General features: G+C 31.2%; 3 protein-coding genes across 3 annotated transcripts; 2 read left to right on the top strand and 1 right to left on the bottom strand.

The window, feature by feature from the left end:
* The first annotated feature begins 5351 nt into the window (after window positions 1–5351).
* LOC102589744 (methionine gamma-lyase-like) lies at window positions 5352–9047 on the top strand. The gene is made up of 3 exons (XM_006343722.2): window positions 5352–5869; window positions 6027–6383; window positions 8267–9047. The coding sequence occupies exons 1-3, from the start codon at window positions 5440–5442 to the stop codon at window positions 8833–8835; spliced, it is 1356 nt and encodes a 451-aa protein (XP_006343784.1). The 5' UTR covers window positions 5352–5439; the 3' UTR covers window positions 8836–9047.
* Window positions 9048–9992: 945 nt separating this feature from the next.
* LOC102589413 (ubiquitin-60S ribosomal protein L40) lies at window positions 9993–12476 on the top strand. Its single transcript, XM_006343721.2, has 5 exons — window positions 9993–10155; window positions 10252–10338; window positions 10559–10661; window positions 12137–12203; window positions 12293–12476. The coding sequence occupies exons 1-5, from the start codon at window positions 10053–10055 to the stop codon at window positions 12317–12319; spliced, it is 387 nt and encodes a 128-aa protein (XP_006343783.1). The 5' UTR covers window positions 9993–10052; the 3' UTR covers window positions 12320–12476.
* Window positions 12477–13171: 695 nt separating this feature from the next.
* On the bottom strand, window positions 13172–14279 carry LOC102589092 (homeobox-leucine zipper protein ATHB-7-like). The gene is made up of 2 exons (XM_006343720.2): window positions 13912–14279; window positions 13172–13676 (listed from the first exon to the last, which is right to left on the bottom strand). The coding sequence occupies exons 1-2, from the start codon at window positions 14233–14235 to the stop codon at window positions 13407–13409; spliced, it is 594 nt and encodes a 197-aa protein (XP_006343782.1). The 5' UTR covers window positions 14236–14279; the 3' UTR covers window positions 13172–13406.
* Between the last annotated feature and the right edge of the window lie 7069 nt (window positions 14280–21348).

The following is a 21348-nucleotide window of genomic DNA, read 5'->3' as shown; positions in this document are numbered from 1 at the left end:
ATAATACGTAACAACCATTCAAACAAAGTCTAAAAATTTAATAGATACTATATTCTACATATATGGAGATCCGTATTGCCTCATTGTTATACATGCACAGTATTGGGTCGGATGCGAGGTTTTTGGTTAAAACAGGTTGGGTTTTATCATTTCTATTTTTTTTTCCTCTAAAAATCAAATCAGGTGTCACGTCATTAAAAAAAGTTGTCAAATATATCACTTTTCGGCATGAATTATATTTTTGAATGAGAAAAAAAAATGTGACGTTTTAGGACAATATAACAACCCTAGGTGGAGTCGTCAACTAAATTTGTGCTTGCTTGTATTATACAACATTCTTAAAAGTGTAAAAACTCATTTAGTGGATAATCCCGATTAGAGGTATATTTGTTGTGGAAGAGATAAAGATGATGACAATCAATTAGGGAATTAATGGGAAGTGGGAAGCACCTAATTATAAGTTGTTGGTCATTCTTAATTGTATTTATCAAAGTGGGGTAGACTAAACTCACAATATGGACAAAAACCTTAGCACTTGCAAAATTCAGATTAACATGTGCCTTTTTATCTGGCTCAGATTCATCTTCTTTGTACTAATAGACATCCTATTTCTTTTGTCTTTTTTTCTTGTTCCAAGTTATACGGATAACGTCTTCTTCATAGAAATTAGGTGAGGCTTTTTAAAAAATAATAATAATTGTGGTGTTCGAGTCATGCATTTCAATTAATTCTACAAGATGTTTATAATTATTTCTTATAAACGAATATAGATAAGGATAACTTTATTCACTAAGACTTGAATAATGAGAAGAAATTACTATTTAATATTTTGTATATAGTAAAATTTAATTGAAATCTTAATAAGCCTCGAATAGATCGATAGGAAGTAGATGAGTTGGCCATGATAAGGAAACGCACATCCTATTGTAATCCTCCAGCTAATCCAATAGAGCTTATCCATGCTTATTTAATTTCTTTTCCTTTTTTTCCTATACTAGGACTTTTTGAATATTTCGATTTTTCTTGTTCCTTCTCGAACCACCCTACAAGTAGAGGGACCATGAATAATTAAATATATACTGAGCTCATTTACTCGTTTACTCTTTTGTTCTTATCTGAATAGGGTGGTAAAAAGTATATAATTGATGTGTTTATATACACAAACATATGAGATTATGAGAAATTAAAGTTACGCTTCAATCTTAAATAAATTAAAAATTAAAATCAGCTATATGAATATTTTTAATAATTTTATTGAAGTTCATTTCACGTCGATAATAAGAAAATTCGAAAAGATAAAAGAAGAACGTATACTAGTGGTACTAGTGAATTCTTCCTTCAAAGTCAATTCAAAATTTCACATGTCAAACAAGATTTTATAGATCATCAAAAAATTGTACAAGATATTGTTTATATGTTCAATTTTTTCCTTGGATGTATCAATATTACTTAAACAACATATATATATATATATATATATATATATTTATATATATTAAGAACAAAGACGCGTGCCATTTGCTTTTTCAAATAATGTTTTCTTGTCTTTATAGAATCAATTAGTATTCTGGAAAAAGAAAATAAACTACATACTACTCTTTTAACTTCCTTCTAAAACTAGTATACAATTTTTTTTTTTCTTTTCTTTCTATAAGTCAATTTAACAATAATTTGTTTGAGATAGATTGTCGATATCACAAAATTCCAACCAAAATTATATTTTTGGACTTTTGTACAGATAAAAAGTTTTCGTTTGCAGTTCAATATTTTGATTTTTATCATTATATATGTGGAATTTCCTTGTCCGTAGACATACATATTCACATAAATTACTGGACGATATTTACGGTGTACGATCTCGATTTTTATTTACGTAAGAATTTAAGTTATACACTACATCATTACTATATCGAATATTTTAATTCGTGTAATATAATTTTCAATTGTGTGTTTCATGCGTTTCAAAAAATGTGTCCTGAATTATTATATTTTTTCTTTCACGTTATTAACACGATTTTCTTTTGGTTCACTAAATGAAGGAAAATTGTATGCTTGATAAATGAAAAGCTGACTTTTTTACGATTTGATGGTCGTAATTAGCATATAATTAGTATATGCACTATATCATATTTTTTAAAATAAATTAATCAGAATTAATGTAAAGCTGGTAGCTTTTAATATAGCAAGCTGTTACATTCAAAATGGTTGAACTAATAATAATTTCTTCATCCCAGAGTTTCAACTGATCTTTCATTTTTTTAATCTAACTGGGAAATAAAATGTAAACCTTAGAAATTAAATATTCTCCATGGCATTTCGACCAAAATAAAAGATGGACTGAATTACGAGTAATATATTTTCTAAGTTAGAGTAATTTTAACAATTAGTCTCATTGATCATAAATGAAATATCAACGTTGAAATTTTCTTCTCTGTGTTTCTTACACATTTGCACCCAAAGAAAAATGCTACAACCATATATTATTTAAATTAATGGAAGAATACCATTCACATGGTCGAGGGGTGTTTAATAGCTAAAAAACGTGATTAGCATGTTAATATATGTATTATTAATGCTAAATATAGTTAATGAAGAATATCATCCACGGTCGGAGGGAGTTAGAGTAATTTTAACAATTAATCTCATTTTATTGATCATAAATGCACAATTGCACCAAGAGAAAAATGCTACAACCATATATTATTTTTAATTAATAAAAGAATATCATCCACATGGTCGAGGGGTGTTTTAATAGTTAAAAACGTAATTATCATTGCTAAATTTAGTTAATGGCAGAATATCATCCACATGGTCATGGGCGTGTCTTAATTAGTAGTTAAAAAAAAACATACTAATAAGCACGTTAATATTTATTGCTAAATAATATAGATATAATTCATCATTTTCACTAATTCATCTAAGCCGATAAAATTAAATATAGTCTATCATAAAATTATAATTTTAAAAATATAATAAATTCAATAATAAAAACTTCAACAATTGAACCTGTAAAGTTTAGTTAAATTGTGAATCCGTTTTTGTTGTGAGACTGCTAATTCACCAGGGGTACTATGAAATAATTAATTTTGCATGAAATTCCTCAAGATTTTTAACAATATTTAGTTTTGCATGGAATTATGTTTCCAAGGTGTTGCAGGCAGTAATTATGATTCTCTTCTAGGGATATGTTTTCTGTTTTCAACGTTGCCCGTAAAAACAATTTCCCCACCTTAGGTCGTGGAAGGATTTATTTTGTTTAATAAAAGTAAAAGTAAAAATAAAAATTGGGTTATAATCAAGATGACCGTATTTGAAGTTCAACGGTTTTATACCAATATTTGAGTAGTATATACTCTATTTTGGCTAACAAATGTAATTACTTTGGACAGCGCGGTCAAATACATAACTTTTCTTAACTTATATTCACGATGTATATACCCATTAAAGATAATGTTTCTTAAGTTCATCTATATTCTCTTGAATGTGAAATCGTTAAAAATGAAGAAATGATATTCGTCTCACTACATTCCTGAATAGAAATATTTGGTAAAAACAAAATGTTCTGTGTGTGAGATCATGAAACTACTACATAATCTATATATATATATATATATATAGTTGATGAATGTGTTTCATCAGGTCCCCCGCCTAAAGTGACAATTTACTTGAGAATCGATTTGCATTGCTCCATTTGTTAGAATGAAAAGGAAAGAAGCAAAATATATATGTACCTACATACTATCTATCTTGTTTTCATATATAACGTGGAGAGATTGTGAAAGAGACTTTGTAATCTTGTAATACATATATATCCCTATAAAAGGACCACAAAATCTTTAGCTTTACTTGTATTGAGTAGTTGTTTCTATATCTAATTTTGTATATGTAATAAAGAGTAGGCAAATTAATTTGTCTAGTACTTCCAAAAGGGCTATCGAAAACAATTTGAAATTTGTTATTATTATATATAATTATTAAGAAGACACAAAGTAACTATAGGAAATCAACGAATCGAGATTTTCAAGAGCATGATTATAATTGTCAAAACACACACGCATATGCCTTTGGTTATTGACATTTTTATGTCATATACATAGTTATTAACAAGAAAATATGGGTCAAGAGCTGGGTTCTTTATCCATCTCTTTTTATTCAAACTTCGATTCATATTTTTGAGGTATATATTTTTTTATTTGAATTTTATATCATAGACACAAATATATATATTTTAGAACAGACTTCTTTTAATTATGAGTGGTCAAAGTCTTCCTAGTTCTCGATTTTTATAATTTTCCGAATAATAATGAAGATATCACACCTTGTAACTAGAACCTAGCACCTTGGTTCATGTCATTATTCAAAATATGTTACACTACATCTCTTTGTTCTGCCAAGTGTCATGTTTCAAATTAGGGAGTGCAATTTCTTGGGTTAATATATATTCTAAATTAAATATATTGCCTTTTCTCTGCATGGTATACTTTTTCGATATTATTTCCCAAATACGTACTTGATCTAATATAGTCGGGAAGGACGGGTAGATTCGTTCTACCAATTCAATTTTGCTACTCACTAGTTACGTTTCTACGATCTATAATATAAACTAGTCAACATTGACTATACATCCCTTTCTCCTAAAATATATACTATATTATTTTCTATTGATTCAAATTATATGAATTTTAATTAATATTTTAAAATGTAAAAATATTAAAATGAGAAGAAATATAAATTATAAGTATTTTCTATATACTTTTGAATATTAAATTAATTTCATTTAACTTAGCTTCAAAGAGTTATTCGGGAAAAGAAAATAATAACATATACTTTCTCGTTATTCTCATACATTTTGACTTGGTACACCCCTTAATTATATAATCAATAAATTGATAATTTTACTATATTACTCCTAGTATAATAATTTTCGTCCAGTTTTGTGATCATAAGTTATCTAATGTAACTGGAAATAGTTAAACCAGTAATAACAATGATAAAATAGGTATATGGCAAATAGAAATATACGGATCGGAGAGTGTATTTTAGAACGGAGACTATATGATATAAATATTTTTTGTTTGGTCAATGTAAAATAATACGTTTTGTGTTGGTCAAATGTAAATTGAAGGTTACATAATTGTATTTAGTGGCATTTCCTTTAATGATCTCACTCCATTCTTATCTGTTTGTTCCTGAAAATGAATTATAATCAACACAAGTGAAAACACAAAACTGAAAAAGAAATAATTAGTCTAGTCAAATATTATTTTAATTGTAATTTGCCATCCTTAATTTTGGTATGGTTTAATTAATTAATTATTTTCTCATATTTTTTCGATTATATATAGACTGCTCTCTCCCCTTATTTTTCTCACACACACCGATTAAATTTCCCAAATCTACTTATCAAAAGGGGCTCTACTGATTTTTCTCTCCACAAAAATGGCAGATACATTGAACCAAAACACCAATATCGTTGCTTCTAACAAGAAGAGATCATCGGGTTCCGATGAGTGCGACCATCACGACGATTCCTTTTTCGTGAGCAAAAAACAATCAAAATCGCTTGTATGGGAGGATCCAGCGGCGGCGTTAGCCAATGCACGCCATGAATTCGGCGAACACGGCGGCGTTAACATGTCCATCGAGGCCTCCGCCACCTTCACCGTCATGGAACCGGAGACGATGCGCCGCATGTTCGCCGGAGAACTTGGTCCTGACCGTGATTTCTTCATCTACAGCCGTCATTTCAATCCGACGGTGCTCAATCTCGGTCGCCTCATGGCTGCGCTTGAGGGAACGGAAGCTGCTTACTGTACGGCTTCCGGCATGTCGGCGATATCATCGGTGATGTTACAGCTCTGCAGTTCAGGTTGACACCTGCTGCCTTTGCCCATATTTTTCCCCCCTTTTTCAATAGCTATACGTTTTAATTTTAATGATATTTTTTATATAATATATTCAAATGGAGTAGTGTGTTGTTATTCAGTTGAAGAGGGAGAGCTAATAAGCTAAATCGGCGTGTGCAGGTGGACACGTGGTGGCTTCGCAGACGTTGTATGGTGGGACCCATGCGTTGCTCACGCATTTTTTACCGAGGGCTTGTAACATAACGACGTCGTTTGTGGATGTAAGGGATTTGGAAATGGTTAAGGAAGCTATAGTTGAAGGGAGAACAAATGTGCTGTATTTTGAGTCAGTGTCAAATCCGACGCTGACGGTGGCTAACATCCCGGAGTTGAGCAGGATAGCGCATGAAAAAGGTGTGACAGTGGTGGTGGACAACACTTTTGCTCCGATGGTGCTATCGCCGGTGAAAATGGGGGCTGATGTTGTTGTTCATAGTATTTCCAAGTACATTAGCGGTGCAGCTGATATCATTGCAGGTTTGATTTTACTCTATTTTTGTCCTTCCTTTGATTTCAGTTACATCACTCCTCTGCATTGAAGTCATCAATTAATATTTTAGACGAAAATTGTATACTTCTCCCTGACTTTGAAAAGAAAATCATTAATTGCAAATTTAAAACGTAATTAAAATGAACAATGAATCTTAATGGCAAATTTTGATTTCGTGAACCTTGAATATTCCTAAAGAAAAGGACAGTCGATAATCTCAAACTGAATTATTTGTAGAACCATTTTTTTTCCAATTGTAGTTGTAAAGTTAGTTCTTTCACCTAACTATTTATGAGAATAAATACTACATATTCGTTATAAAATTGAATTTGATTTACTTTTCTTAGGAATACAAAAAAGATGGTACTCAATAGTTAAGATTAATTAAGGCAATTCTAAAATTCTCTCTTTCTTATAATTCTTGGTATGCATATGTTAAATCTGCAGGTACAGAAAACAAAAATGTAATTGTATTACTAGTAATTAGGCTGATGAACTAGTCATGATTATTGAAAATTGATAGAGTCCATTGTTGTAATCATATTTTCCACCATTTATTTCTTTTTCCAACTATAAGGCTCATCGACATCGACACGTAAATAAAGAGAAATATTGTGAAAAATCATAATTGATAAACTTTATTTGACATTTATTTTTTTGAAAGGTTGGAAAGATTGATTTTAGGGACAATGTTTTAACACGTGCTTAGTTTTTGGTGTCTTTACATTATTGGATGTTAGTGCTCTTTAAATCGACTTTAGAGATAAGATTTCACGTGTTTTCTTAATTGGAGTTTTTATTTCCTTTTTGGTACAAAATTTATGCTACTTGTAGTATATTTGTGGTTTAAAATTAAATTATTACTATATTTATTTATTTTGAAAAAAACACAAGCTAACGATGTCCCGTCTGTCCGGAATAGTTCGTAAAGGTTGTGCATGTACATGTGATATAACTGACATGTACCTACCTGATGTTGAAGGGGTGATCACATGTGTTTCAAAATATTTATAAAAAGCCCCTATCTAACATACGAGATTTCAAATTTAAAATTTATGAATTCTTTACCGACTTCAACATACTATTACAATAATTATTATTTAGGTTAATATTCAAATCTGGTCCTAGTTATCAGTAGCAGTAGTGGTCATATTTTTGGCTTAGTTATTTTAGATAATAAACACGTGGCTTCTGCAAATAGCAAAGTGAACTCACCAGAAATGGAGGTCATCTTCATAATTGTTTTAATATTGTCTTGTTATATTTTAGCTCTATCCTCATACGAATATTCCTTCGTATTTTATTTTTATATATCAGACAAAGTAGATTCAGTTGATCTTGGTAGTACGTTAAATTATTATGACTTATTCTTATCAAAGGTTCATCTTCAATTTAATTTTACTTTTATTTTAAAATGAAGATATTTGATTAAATAACAAGAAAGAAAATAATAATGGAGCTTTTGAGGCAACATTTTTAAGTTTTATAGTGTGAAATTAAAATTATTATTCTATAATCTTATCCTATCCTATCTCCAATCTATCTTAATAATTAGTAATTAATAGTGGTCTTTCGGTATTTAAGTTTATTTTTATTTCTACTTATTGTGTAGGTATATATCCTGAAACGTTATCTAGATCTTCTAGATACATTGAACTCAAAAGACCATCAATTAAATGTATTATTATGGACTTAGAGACACAATAAAGAAAGATGAGACCATACATTCTTTTTGTTTATTCCACACATTTTGGGGCTATATTCTTGCATGTCATTGAGTTATTGTATTTCAATATAATAACCTGAGCAGTGAGCAGCATAATAATTGTTAAGATAAGGTGATAATTAGGATATTGTTTAATTTATGCAGGTGCTGTTTGTGGGCCAGCAAGTCTTGTGAACTCCATGATGGATCTTCATCAAGGGTCTCTTATGCTATTGGGCCCAACTATGAACCCCAAAGTGGCCTTTGAACTTGCAGAAAGGCTTCCTCACTTGGGCCTGAGAATGAAAGAACACTGCAAACGGGCTTTGGAATATGCTTCTAGGATGACCAAACTTGGGCTGAAAGTGATCTATCCAGGCCTAGAAGACCATCCAGATCATGCACTTATCAAGTCCATGGCTAATAAAGACTATGGTTATGGGGGAATTCTTTGCGTGGACATGGAAACTGAGGAACGTGCTAATCGTTTGATGAATGTCTTGCAAAACTTTACCCAATTTGGGTTCATGGCTGTGAGTTTGGGATATTACGAAACTCTCATGTCGTGCTCTGGCTCTAGCACGAGCAGCGAGTTGAACAATGAAGAGAAGGAGTTGGCTGGGATTTCACCTGGATTGGTGCGGATGTCAATCGGGTATAATGGATCCTTGGAGCAAAAATGGAGCCAACTTGACAAGGCATTATCCAAAATGCAAGAGAAAATGCCCTTTTAGAAGCTCAAAATTTCAACTTTCTTAATTGTTATGTTACCTTTCTAAAAATAAATAATGATTGAACTTTGTTAAGTTGCTATGGTGCCTTGTTTTGCTTTGTGAAGGGATGGATCGTACTTTTTTTGTAGCATTATCAACTATGTACCTTCGGCCCATGTTTGTGTTTCAAGTATGGTGCCTGCAGTAAAAAACGTACCTATATGTTACCTTGAGGTGTCATTTGCAATTTTTCCTCGTTTTATGTTGATCTTTAATTTACGTCTCTAGTATTAAATAAATTTATGTCTGTGCAAAAGTTTATATTTTCATATGATACTATCTCACAAGTTATGCTTGACATGATTTCAGGTTCTAAAGAACTTCTGTTCGACTAGACATAGATTGAATTATTAAAAAGAACAACATGTTTGAAGAAAATTTTATTTACTATTCTATGTACCTTGGATCTTCAATATCATGGTTAATAAAATTGAGTATACTAGTAGATCAGAAACAACATTTTTACCTCATTATGGTTAATAAAATTGAGTATACTAGTAAATCGGAAACAACATTTTTATCTCAGGATAAAATGTGGATGCATTGCACCTCCCAATCCCAGCTGTGATATTACACTAGATATGTCATTATCATTATTATATACCAAATAAGCATGCTACAACAATTCACATCAAATAATTCTTCATATCATAATCCCTAAAATGAATTCGTCTATAAACCGAATGGTCTTTCAAATAAAAATATTGGTTAGCACGCAACTAATTTTTCTCGTGGATTATGTAATGAAACATTAGTCCAAGTTGATAAATTTTAAATCGCTAAAGCATCATTTGTTATTATTTTTGTACATGATACAAATAAATGACTAACTTTGAGGTTACATTTTTGAAGGTTAAACTGTAGCTTAGTTATTCCTTTATGAAATCCTTATTCTTTATAATTCAAAAAAATGAGAACTATTATTGCATAAAATCAAAATTTGATAGATCTCTTATGTCTTAGTTCTTCTTAAAAAGAAAAAGAGACTAATTTATCGATAAAAGTCCTCCTTTTGGATTCCAGTTACATTGTCCCAAGCCCAGTTCCTGGGGAGAACCAATCGAAGCCCAATGGGCTTCCGTCACTTGACTATAAACCCTAGATATAAAAGGATTAAGAGATGAAGAAACAGCAGAGCAGAGAAGAAGAGTGAATATTGGTGGCGAGAGGCGGAGAAAATGCAGATCTTCGTGAAAACTTTGACGGGTAAAACCATAACCCTAGAGGTTGAATCCAGTGATACTATTGACAATGTCAAGGCCAAGATTCAAGATAAGGAAGGTTTGTTTGTTTTGTACTCTCGCTAAATTTGTAACACACTCTTTTTTTCTATCATTGAGTATAAGGATTTTGTGTATGTGTTTTTTGGTGCTGTAGGAATTCCTCCAGACCAGCAAAGGCTGATTTTTGCTGGTAAGCAGCTAGAAGATGGCCGCACTCTTGCTGACTATAACATCCAGAAAGGTATAGATTCAATTTATTGGTCTATATGTATTTGAAAGTGCCATTGTTAAGTGATTCAGTCTTCCTCCTGGTTGATATATTGATTGCTAATTTAGCTAAAAGTTGATGCTTTTTTGTGGGTTATTGTTAATCTAGCTAGAGGTTGATACTTTTTTTTTTATGGGTTATTGATAATTTAGCTAAAAGTTGATGCCTTTTTATGGGATGTGAACAATTGCAGAGTCGACTTTGCATTTGGTGCTGAGGCTTCGTGGAGGAATTATTGAGCCTTCTTTGATGGCTTTGGCTAGGAAGTACAATCAGGAGAAGATGATTTGCCGCAAGTAAGTCTTTCATTGAACTTATGTTGCTCCTCATATGTAGTTTTATTGTTCTGATCATATTTGTGCTAGTCCTTCTGATACTGCGTTTTTTCCTAATACTACTATTACCCAAATTTATTAAGCTCATATAGGGACATATATTAGAGAATTATTTGTTTCTGAATTGGTACATTATCAGAGTAGAGTTGCTTATATTTTCAATGTGATGGAAACACCATGTAATGACTTTCTTCTGATGTCTCATAATGGGGAGTATTTTAAGTTCTGTAGACGGTCTATACATTCATTTCTTAAATATACATTGCATATTTACTGACTTTCTTCTGATGTCTCATAATGGGGAGTATTTTAGACCTTTTAAAATGTTTAATCAAAGTGATCGGGTAACATTTCATTTGTGAAATTTTAAGTAGATTTTTCAAAAATGTTCCCTCTTTTTCTTAATGAAATAATGATCCAACATGAGGGAATGTGAATTGGAGTGTCAGTTTGATATATTATTCATAATAGAGGAAGATATATCTGAACAAATAATACCTGGCATGATTTCAAGTGGTACCCCCTCGGTCCCTCCTGCTTCTGCATGTGCTTTAGGTTAGTTGCATACGTGAAAATTAATGTGTTCTCACTAGTGGTTGTACATTTCTATGCTTCTCTCCCCATGATTTACAATAAATTGTGCCTCCATTATATGGTCAATCATGTTCCTTAAAGAACCTTTGTTTTTCTTACCCATGAATGCCTTGGGGTAGTGACTAGTTCATCATTTTGCTAGAGGACTGCATCGAGCACCGGACTCAACCTCACATGTTGAATTCTGCTACTTTTCTCACCTTAAATCATTTAGTGTTTCTACCATTCAAGATGACAAATCCTAGGTCTGCAGGTCACTTTATGTTAATGAGCACTCTGGTCATTGTTGAGCAGCTTCTCTTTATTATACTTAACAGGATAAGTGACTTGGTTTTAATTGCTATACATGATGGCCTTATAACTAGAATTAGTTTATGTGGTCTCTACTGCCAACTTATATTTTCATTTCAGTTCTTATTTTGAGGGCATCCAGGTCCTCTCTGCCTTAAAAATCATTGACTATATGTTTTTTCAAGAACAAATCATAGCAATTAACAGCACCACTTGAGACTTTTCTAGATTACTGGATATTTGTTTGTGCTCTTAAGGTTTAGGTTTTGGTTTGGTACCAAGTTTTGGTAATTTAACTCCCTTGTCAACTATGAGAAAACATTGAAATATTTTCTACAACTGTAGACATGTCTCATTTAATTATAACCATGAAATATGTCACCATTTTATATTGTTATTTCAAACAGTCAATGGTCAAAGTTTGACTATCAAAATTGATGTAGTTGTAGATGTGTTAATAGCTGGAAGTGGGAAAAAGTTTAGCTGTGTCAAAACTGGGTTTTTGTATGGTCAATGCATTTTTGTTTCTAATTATTTCTTTATTTCTAAAGGTGCTATGCTCGCCTACATCCCCGTGCTGTCAACTGCCGCAAGAAGAAGTGTGGGCACAGCAACCAGGTTCATTTCATTAGACTCTTCAAGACACATTATAAAACTCTTATATGTTGATTTCTCACTTAACTTTTACCATTTCTTTGGTATTGCAGTTGAGGCCTAAGAAGAAGATCAAGTAGATGGTGATTTTGAATTTCTGTCAACATGTAGTTGCTGATGTTGAGAAACGTATTGTTGGGTTGCTTGTTCAATTTTATCCTAAAAACATTGATGAATTTGTGTTTTATCTATATCAAAGATTTTGAGCTATTTTGTTTAGTATCTTTCTCTGTTATATTTTCCGAAGTGAGCCAAGAACATCAACTATGGTTACACAATAGATCTCTTGTTGACATCCTAATCGTAATTTCAAACAAAATTAGAAATGCTAATTGCATCTCAAGTAATATAGTGAGTAGTGACTACCAAATATAACACCTTAATTTGAGCAACTTTGCTGACTGCTTGGTTCTCTTATTAGCAGATTTTGTACAGAGTTAGCAGTCGTGAAATAAAAAATGTTGCAACTTAATGTGGGTGTCACAAATGTATGAAAACACACTAATATGCATGTGGTGTTTACTTTCAATTTCGCCTAATGTTACTTGACAGCCACCAAAGGGCGTTTTGTTGTTACAGTTCAACTACATTATACATGATTTTGTTTTGGTGTTTGACTCACATGAACTGAAAAGTAATATAATTGATACTCCTGTCATTTATATCCACTCTTCCCGTTCATTGAGCCAAAAAGTGTATTGGACATCACTTATCTTTCCCATTTCCTATCTGCGACAGTTTCTTTCTACACCTCTTCTTTTAGTAAAGTCTGCCAACCTAGAAGCTCGTCAATATCTTGGAAAATCGGAAAAACAAAGAGATATAAGTATCCGTGCTTATCTAAGATGACATATAGAATGTAATACCCCTATCTTCGAGCATGCACTTCTTATGAACACGAACTTATCTTCCGAGGTTGGATATAGTGGGCATAAGGAGAATTTTACTGATTTTATTAAGAGCTTGCTTAGCTTCCTGTTTAGTACTGCAGAGCTTTCTTGACCTATTTGCTTAAACCATCTTTAATTTAGTAGATACAAGTATGAGTTTTGGCAGTACATATTAAGAAATCGCTATATATGATTGTTTACATCTCATTATTCATCATTCATTTTAGGTTGTACTGACAAAAAGGTTCTGTAACAGACAGCAAAGTTCCAACACTAATTAAAATTCCCACAATGGTGATGTACAACCAGTATTATCATGAAGAAACGTTCTCGACTCGAAGTTGTATCCATTTTCAATCTCCGATAAGCCATCAGCTATTTGTGCCATGTCTAAAATATCAGATTCTGGTCCCAAGTAGTCAATTCCCCTGCTGTCTTCACACAAAGCCAAAGGTAAGCCAAAATCATCTTGTTTCACTTCCGTTTCTGATTTAATGACATCTTTCTCAATCTCATCCTTTTCCATTAACTTTCTAAGTCTCTGCAGCTGTAAACATAAAAAGACTATTAGCGATTCATACTAGAATGTTGATTTTTTAAAACTTGTGATCTAAAGCCTTCTGCTAGAGTCTGTTGTGTGTGAAGATTGTTGAAATGAAACAAAGGTATTGTAATAATAGTTTGTTGAGAACATAATTAGATATTTAGCCCAACAGAAACAGAATCTTCCCGAAGTTTGTTTTTGCCCTATCAATTGAACAGTACCGTGGCCTGAAAATTACCTGGATGAGGAGGGATTCATGCTCTTTTTTCAGTAATTCATACTTGGAACCTAAGTTGTCATAACTGATTTGAAGCATTCTATACTCCAATTCAAGTTGCTTCGATTTCGATCTAGCTCTCTTGTTCTGAAACCATATAGCTACTTGTCTTGGCTGCAGGCCAAGTCTTTTAGCCAATTGCTGTTTTGTCCTCAATTCAGGCCTTGACTCTGTCTCAAACATGTTTTCTAATGACTTAATCTGCTCATCATTGAACCTTCTTCTCATGTTGTTGTCGTTGCACATAATTGATTGAGCCCAAATGTCTGAGTTTGTTGGAGCCATTTTCAGTTGTGCTTTTAATTTCTAGGTTGCACGATATATGCTCTTATTAAATAAAAATATACTACATTTGGTGGGCCGTTAAATGTTTTCTAGTAATGACAAAATAAAGACTAGGTGTCTATCGCTATATGGTACACTTATTTTTTATTTCTTTATTTTATCCTCTTAACATATATACTGACTTCTCATTTTGCAAAATGATTTATCACTTCCTTTAATAGTACTATTCAATTAGGTGAATTGAATCTCCAGGGTGTACATGTTTAGTTTTGGAGTGTTATGATTATATGATGATATAAAATTTGGTATGCATGTTTATATCATGGATAAGGATACTCTCTGAATAGTAAGTTAAAACAGAAATAGTAACTTTTAACCTTTTTAAAGTACTATTTCTCTTCTCTTTTTTTTTTATCTTTTTATAGATTTTTTAGTTTTAAACATATTTTTCGTGTATGAATACAAGTCTTTTTTGCTTTTGTTTGGTGTATTTGGGATAATAGGACATGTGTCATCTTGTTTATTGTTCGACTAAGTTAGAAAGATACTTTTAATATGGCAAAATACAGTTTATTCTGGACAAAAATCATACAATTTACGTCAAAAGATCTTATACCGTTTATCTATGTTGTTCAGATTTTTGAAAAGCTCCAAAAATGTATTATTTTAAAAACGTTCAATGTATATCATATTTTAAATATATAAGACTTTATTCGTCGTTGAATTACAAATGATGAGTCTACTTCAATATGGGAATTGAAGACCCTATTTGACACAATATTATATAAAGTGATTGGAAAATGGAAGTGCTAATGGATAATTGCGTGGGACATAAGCAAAGATATTCTGTCTCATAACCAATGGTGCAAAGCCACTTTCCAATTGTATCAACACGTAAACCTACTTACGTGGTCTTATCTATTTGTTTTTAATTCATTATATTCCAACTTTGCTTTTCATATGTTCCATTTTCTTTGGGTGAAGTGATCTTTTCATAAAGGAAAAAAAACAAGACTTTCTAGTGTGAATCTCGTGTGGGGTTTGAGGATTTGTGTTGTTGCTTTTAGTTATTAGTACTACTCATCATCATTTGTGTTTGAACATATATACATAATATCAATCGTCAATTGAGGAAGAGACAGATGTTCAAATTAAAGAGGTTTGTTGTTTTTTACACTGTTATATTGTGGTGATCCTTTCAAAAACACTCGTTTTGTTGGATGACATGGATTGGCGTTCTCCTTATTCAATTTATATCTAGGATTGTGGTAAGTAGAGTTATCTTTGTTAGGAAGCACTTTACTCCATATTTGGGATCAGATCAAACATCGAATAAAAAACAAAAATAACATGCAATTATAGGGGCAAGGGCTTATTAGAATAACACTTTTGTGCTGAATAAGATTAAAATTATTTTTATGTATATATAGGATATTGTCGGTATGTTTTTGAGAATGTAGATAAACCTTATATCAATATTTATATGTATTTCTAGTCAAATTCATTGCACTTGCACATTTTAGGATTCAAATTGGGAGTGGTCGGATAAGAGAATGACATATAGTAGTATATAATATAAATAAGAGGAAAGGGCTGAAATAAACAAACATTCCAGTAAGATTCTGATTTTAGAGAGATTTATGGAGGAGGTAATTGCCAAATATATATGTTGCAAAATTTTGTCCTCTTTCTAACCATGTCTTTTATTTAGTATAGTTCCCCACTCTTTGATTCGGACATGATAATGATTTTTTTTTTTTAAAATATCGAGATATCTATGTTGGAGTCCAACTAAATTCGATAATGATCTAATTCCCTTTACTTGGCTTAGGATATGAAGAATCACCTTTTCCAAGTTTAAAATTATTGTTTTTTCTTTATTTTGTGCTTAACTTTACCGTTCCACTGCAAAAGCTTCATATAGTATAGCTAGTTGATCGACTAGTTCCATGTTTTGATAAAGGACAATCAACAAAATGGTATGAAATATCTTTTTTCAGGACAGTAATATTATATTTGGGTTACTTTCATGAGGTAGTTTTTCGTTAAAAATCGACCTCAAAGGTAAATCATATTAAACGGGAATCGAATCCTTGTCTTGAGGTCAATTATAAGAAAGTTAATTAGCTCAAAATACTGAACATTAGATTGTAGAAAAGACTCATATAATGGGAACTTGCTTGGGCACTTTGATATTTAGAAATTGAAGATACATCGAAGACCAAGTGATTAAGATTGGGCCAAGCCCACCAAGTATTATTCTGGAGGTGGGAGTTGCAAACTTGGATTTCCCCTTATCATTATTTCGGCCCACAATTAACATGCAAAAGAAGACAAGTATATATGACTTGACTCATTAAATAGGAATATCATCATTCAAAGGCTTAGCCTAAGTATAAGAGTGATAAAGGAATTATGTGTGTTTAAACACAAGGTCAAGCTAAATTTGGGCAAGTTAAAATCAATTAATCAAGTTAATCGGTGATAAACTCTAATTAAGTTCTAATTACATATAGCTTATACGCTATACTTCTAAAATAAGCTTATTTTGATTTATTTTTTCTTCAAAAAAAGTACCTTCGTTAAGAAACAGTTTGAGTTTGACCAAATAGTTTTTAAAATATAGTAATTTTGAGCAAACTTTTTAAAAGTTCAAATAAGTATTTTGGTAAGAAATCTACTCTTTTTTAGTATATCATTTCATCAAGAGCTATATTAAATATAGATTAAACAAAAAATAAAACTAATTAAGTCATTGTCTTCCAAGGAGGAATATCGTTATCTCTTGTTGCAGAGTTATGTATGAGTATGAAAATGCTAGTGAAGCCAAAAGCTAATGCAAGTGAAAGGTTGACACTGTTAGTCCTTTTTTGGTTGACGCGTTGGAGGGAATTGACTCTTGTATCTTCTTGGAAAAGAATCAAAAACATTTATTCATTACAACTTTTACTAGAATCTTTTTTTGTTTTTTATATCAATTCATAATGTTTCTTGTTAATATAAGGACGAAAAAACACAAATCAATGTGTCGTGGTAGAGTTGTGTTTACCAAATCAAAGACATTTTATAATGTTGGGACTTAAAACTTTTTTATCTTAGATTTTTCTCATTTGTTACATAATGCAAAAGAATCTTTTATCTTTCTCTTTCTATCCCCCAACTTTGTAATAATTTAATTTAATTGTTATAATATGTGAATTCTTGGGTAGTGAAAAAGCATTCACCAAAAAGGACTCCACCTTTTTCTCTACTTTCCCAACTACTCCCATGCACCTTTTTTTCCTAAGGTTATTCCCTGAATGATTAAAAACTTCCAAAATTAATCAATTTTTTAATTTGTAAATTGTAACAAAGCACTCAAATGTTGATTTTCGTGTTTTTAAACTTTCTAACTCATCAAATACAACTTGGAAACGAAGCAAGACAGAGGAAGTATAGAACTTCTACGACTTGCTTTGGGTACAAATCTCTCAATCCACTTTTAATTGTCATAGTTTTCCTTTTTCATAGTCAAATTATAAGAACTTTGTTTAATATTTTATTATGTATTTTTTTCATCATATTGATATGTAAAAATAGCAATTTATAGTATTTTTCGTATAGTTTTTGAATATCTAAAATATTTGTTTAAAATATCTAATTAATATAAACTAATTTAATTTTGAAAATTAGTCAAATTGACTTCTAAAATGCACAAGATGACAATTAAAAGTGGACGGAGAGAGTATGAAACATGAGATCTAGTGGCTAGCTATTTAGTAGATGCAATTTGCATAGAAGAAGATGCAAAAATTAAGGCAGAGTTTGTGTATAATACGAGTTGGTAGGTCATAACAGGGAAATGAAATACTCATATAGGAGACATGAAGTCAAAAAGTAGCATTGTCAATTCATGATTTCCATGTAGTAGTAGTAGCTCAATAAGTAATTAATGAGTGTATATACCCACTACTATACTGCTAAAATAAATTGCTAAGTATTAATTGCTGCAAGGTATAGTGAAAATCAGTGCAGCACCTCGAGTCAATGAAGAAAAAAAAACACAAATTCTATTCAAACCGTGAAAAAGAGAAAAAGTAATTTGATGTTTTTTTTTTCTTTTACTAGGGACAAACCCTACTTTTTTAAAATTAAAATAAAAATTGTCGACCCTCTTATCTTTGATCAGTTCTTCAGCCTCTTTGAAAATTTTTCAGTATCAAGTCAAGTCACATGTACGACGGGATAATAGTTTATAATTTTCTCTTAGTGTCAAACACATCTTTTCATTTTCAGAAATTTTTCTACCTTTCAAATAGCATTAGTTTGTAGTAATTTTTTTCTAGAATGTAAAATAAGTAATAATCAATTTTGTTACTATATTATTTGTAATTTTTTCCATATTGTGTACAAATAATAATGTTCTTAGCCACGGCGCTGCATATTGTAGCTAGTCAATAATGTGTAGTTCCTTGAGCTTGAACCTGATATGACCTTAGACACGATCATATATATACAGAAGGAGACAATAGCGAAATCGATTGCAAAAGAGGGAAAATGGACCACATTAACATTACCTTGTAGGTAGGGAGGAAAATTAATGAAAGTTGGCAATGTTGATGAAAAAATTGATAATTAAATAGAGAAGAAAAAGCACAAAAGGTGTTTGTCAATAATAAGACAATGGGATTAATTTCTGCGTTGTGAAAGCTTTAGAACAACAAAAGTCTCCTTTATTTCATGCAAACAAAAGAAAGAAAATTTAGTACTAATTTAAGCTAGGGAGCAGAAACAGTTTAAAATCAGAAACATGAAAAAGGCTACCACTAGATATTGCACTATTTTTTTCTTAAAAGTTGATTGATTTTGCCCCCTTTTAACTTTTCAAGTTGACTCTTCGAAAAACTTACATATGTCCCACTATAAAATGAATAGATTAACACTATTCCAACGGCTCAATCATCGTCATTAATATATAATCTATATTGAGTTGAGTAATTTATTTATGTTTGTTTACAAATCCACGCTTAGATATGTTTTTTCTGAACAAATGGACCTAATTAGAGAGAAGGCGTATAAAATTTACTAGTAAAGATACATTTATGTGCATGCTGTTAATTATATCTAACCAAATATACATATATGTCGATCAATTGGTCATATTTAGGTGGGAAAAATATTTATATACTTGCACATGAAAATACAAGTAAAGGGTGCGAGTAAGTTTTTTTGGAGATTAATTGGGTTGTTTTATGAGGAAGTTAACCCTAGTTGTGCAAGTATAGTAAAATAAAGAAGGGTGATAGTGTCTTTTCACAAAACTGAGGCTGACCAAGTCTGTCCTATCTGTGTCCTCCGCAAGCTTAGAAAATGAAGTTACACACTGAACGAGGGTCCCTTTTTTCATGTCACCACATTTATTGTTTTTTGTTTTCTCTTAATTATATATAAAACTTTTATACTCCATTATCTTATCACTATAAATAAAACTTTCATAATTGCTCATAAATACTGAAATTAGTTATATTTAAAGATTATGGTAAGTTATATATAATATAACAAAGTTAAACTACATAAATACTAGTAACATTAAAGAATTGAAGTCATGTACGATAACTCCATTGATTGTATTGGCAAGGTTCTATAGAAAATAGAATAAATAATGAAAAAAGTCCTCGTCAATATATAATAGGACTTGAAGGCTTCAGCTATATTAACGTGTTATTACTCTCCTATGTTACATAATCAATGATCTGAAACTTATTTTACTTAATCTCTTTCAAGATAAAAATCTTACCGAGGTGAAGGCATCCATCAACTTACATTCCATAATGTAAGGTTAAGAGCAAACAAATTAAATTGAATTTAAAATGCAAAGATCCATTACATTATTGGTTCATATAATGTATAATACACAAGAACATTTAACCCTACACAAATGTTTATTTGTATGCTACGTAAAAGATTCCTTTTTCTATTGGACTTTACTTATACAAAATCCTTTAATTGGCCCAGCTACTGGTTGCCAAGTTTTCTTGTTCAAAATATTATTATGTTACTTCACTGTCAAGCTTACCCTATTCATGCTATTAAATACTATATGTTACATCTCGTGATATACGTTTACGTATTATTTTTGTCATTAATTCTTTTCTTCTCCTGATATTTCTATATCCTCGTTTTTGGAATAAGATGATTCATTATTCTTTGTGCAGATTTTATTTTATTTTTTCTGATTTTCTTTAATCTTTCCCCCTTTTTTAGCTGACTTTCTGGGTATGATTTTGAGAAAAGCTAACATGATGCTTATATAGGTCATGTATTGATAATTGTCTCCTTTTTTTTTATCCCCTCACTATCTACTTTTTTTGTTTGACAATATTACACACAAAAAGTTAATTTACGACGTACGTAACAAAATCAACACAATTATTTTCTCCTTTATAAAAAAGCAAGTTGTCGATAGCGCTTATCAAATAGATAGATTAATCCAATAATGTCAAATAACATGGTAGCTAGGTACAAGTTGTCATAATAATTAACTTGAAACATTCAATTATGCTAAAATAGACTGTGATTCAACTGTTTTATGGTCGACTTTACAATGTGTTACGCTTTGATAAGTGCTAAGGTTCGAAATATTTGACATTAAGTGTATTGAGCTATTCCACCCATTATTCTAAAGTTTAATTTGGACTTAGAATACTCAATTTCTTTTGTATGGTACCAAAATATTGAAAGGAAAATGTTCTGGTCTTATGTGAATGCATCTGAATACCACAGTCAATGTACGAAAGGATCCATATGATAGTATTCACATGCCGTCCTTTCATACATGCAACATTTAGATCATTGAATTCTTTTAATTTAAAGTAATAGATTGATTTCGAGTTTCTCTACCTTCACAAGACAGGGATAAGACTATTTATACACTTTTGTTTCTACACTCCGCATGTGGGATTGTACTGCGTATATTGTTGTTGGTTCATTGATGATTTTAGTGTATGCTTTTAAGTTGAATGAACTTGTGCATATATAATTAGGTTAAAGTCAAGGGGAGAGATGGTGACACATGAAGAGAGGGAGGGTATTGGTATAATATGTCTGTCTGTGGGGAGGGGGGGGGGGGAGGGG

This window comes from Solanum tuberosum, unplaced genomic scaffold (assembly GCF_000226075.1).
Source record: "Solanum tuberosum cultivar DM 1-3 516 R44 unplaced genomic scaffold, SolTub_3.0 scf00048, whole genome shotgun sequence".
Classification (NCBI taxonomy): domain Eukaryota; kingdom Viridiplantae; phylum Streptophyta; class Magnoliopsida; order Solanales; family Solanaceae; genus Solanum; species Solanum tuberosum.
Note: the sequence above shows the minus strand (reverse complement) of the source record. Positions and strands in the feature narration are given on the sequence as shown.

Coding starts and splice junctions, on each gene's coding strand:
- LOC102589092 (XM_006343720.2), bottom strand. CDS start 14,235: ATGGCTCCAACAAACTCAGACATTTGGGCTCAATCAATTATGTGCAAC. Junction 13,677..13,911: donor ATGAATCCCTCCTCATCCAG/GTAATTTTCAGG, acceptor TTATGTTTACAG/CTGCAGAGACTTAGAAAGTT.
- LOC102589744 (XM_006343722.2), top strand. CDS start 5,440: ATGGCAGATACATTGAACCAAAACACCAATATCGTTGCTTCTAACAAG. Junction 5,870..6,026: donor GTTACAGCTCTGCAGTTCAG/GTTGACACCTGC, acceptor CGGCGTGTGCAG/GTGGACACGTGGTGGCTTCG. Junction 6,384..8,266: donor TGCAGCTGATATCATTGCAG/GTTTGATTTTAC, acceptor TAATTTATGCAG/GTGCTGTTTGTGGGCCAGCA.
- LOC102589413 (XM_006343721.2), top strand. CDS start 10,053: ATGCAGATCTTCGTGAAAACTTTGACGGGTAAAACCATAACCCTAGAG. Junction 10,339..10,558: donor TGACTATAACATCCAGAAAG/GTATAGATTCAA, acceptor GAACAATTGCAG/AGTCGACTTTGCATTTGGTG. Junction 12,204..12,292: donor AGTGTGGGCACAGCAACCAG/GTTCATTTCATT, acceptor TTGGTATTGCAG/TTGAGGCCTAAGAAGAAGAT.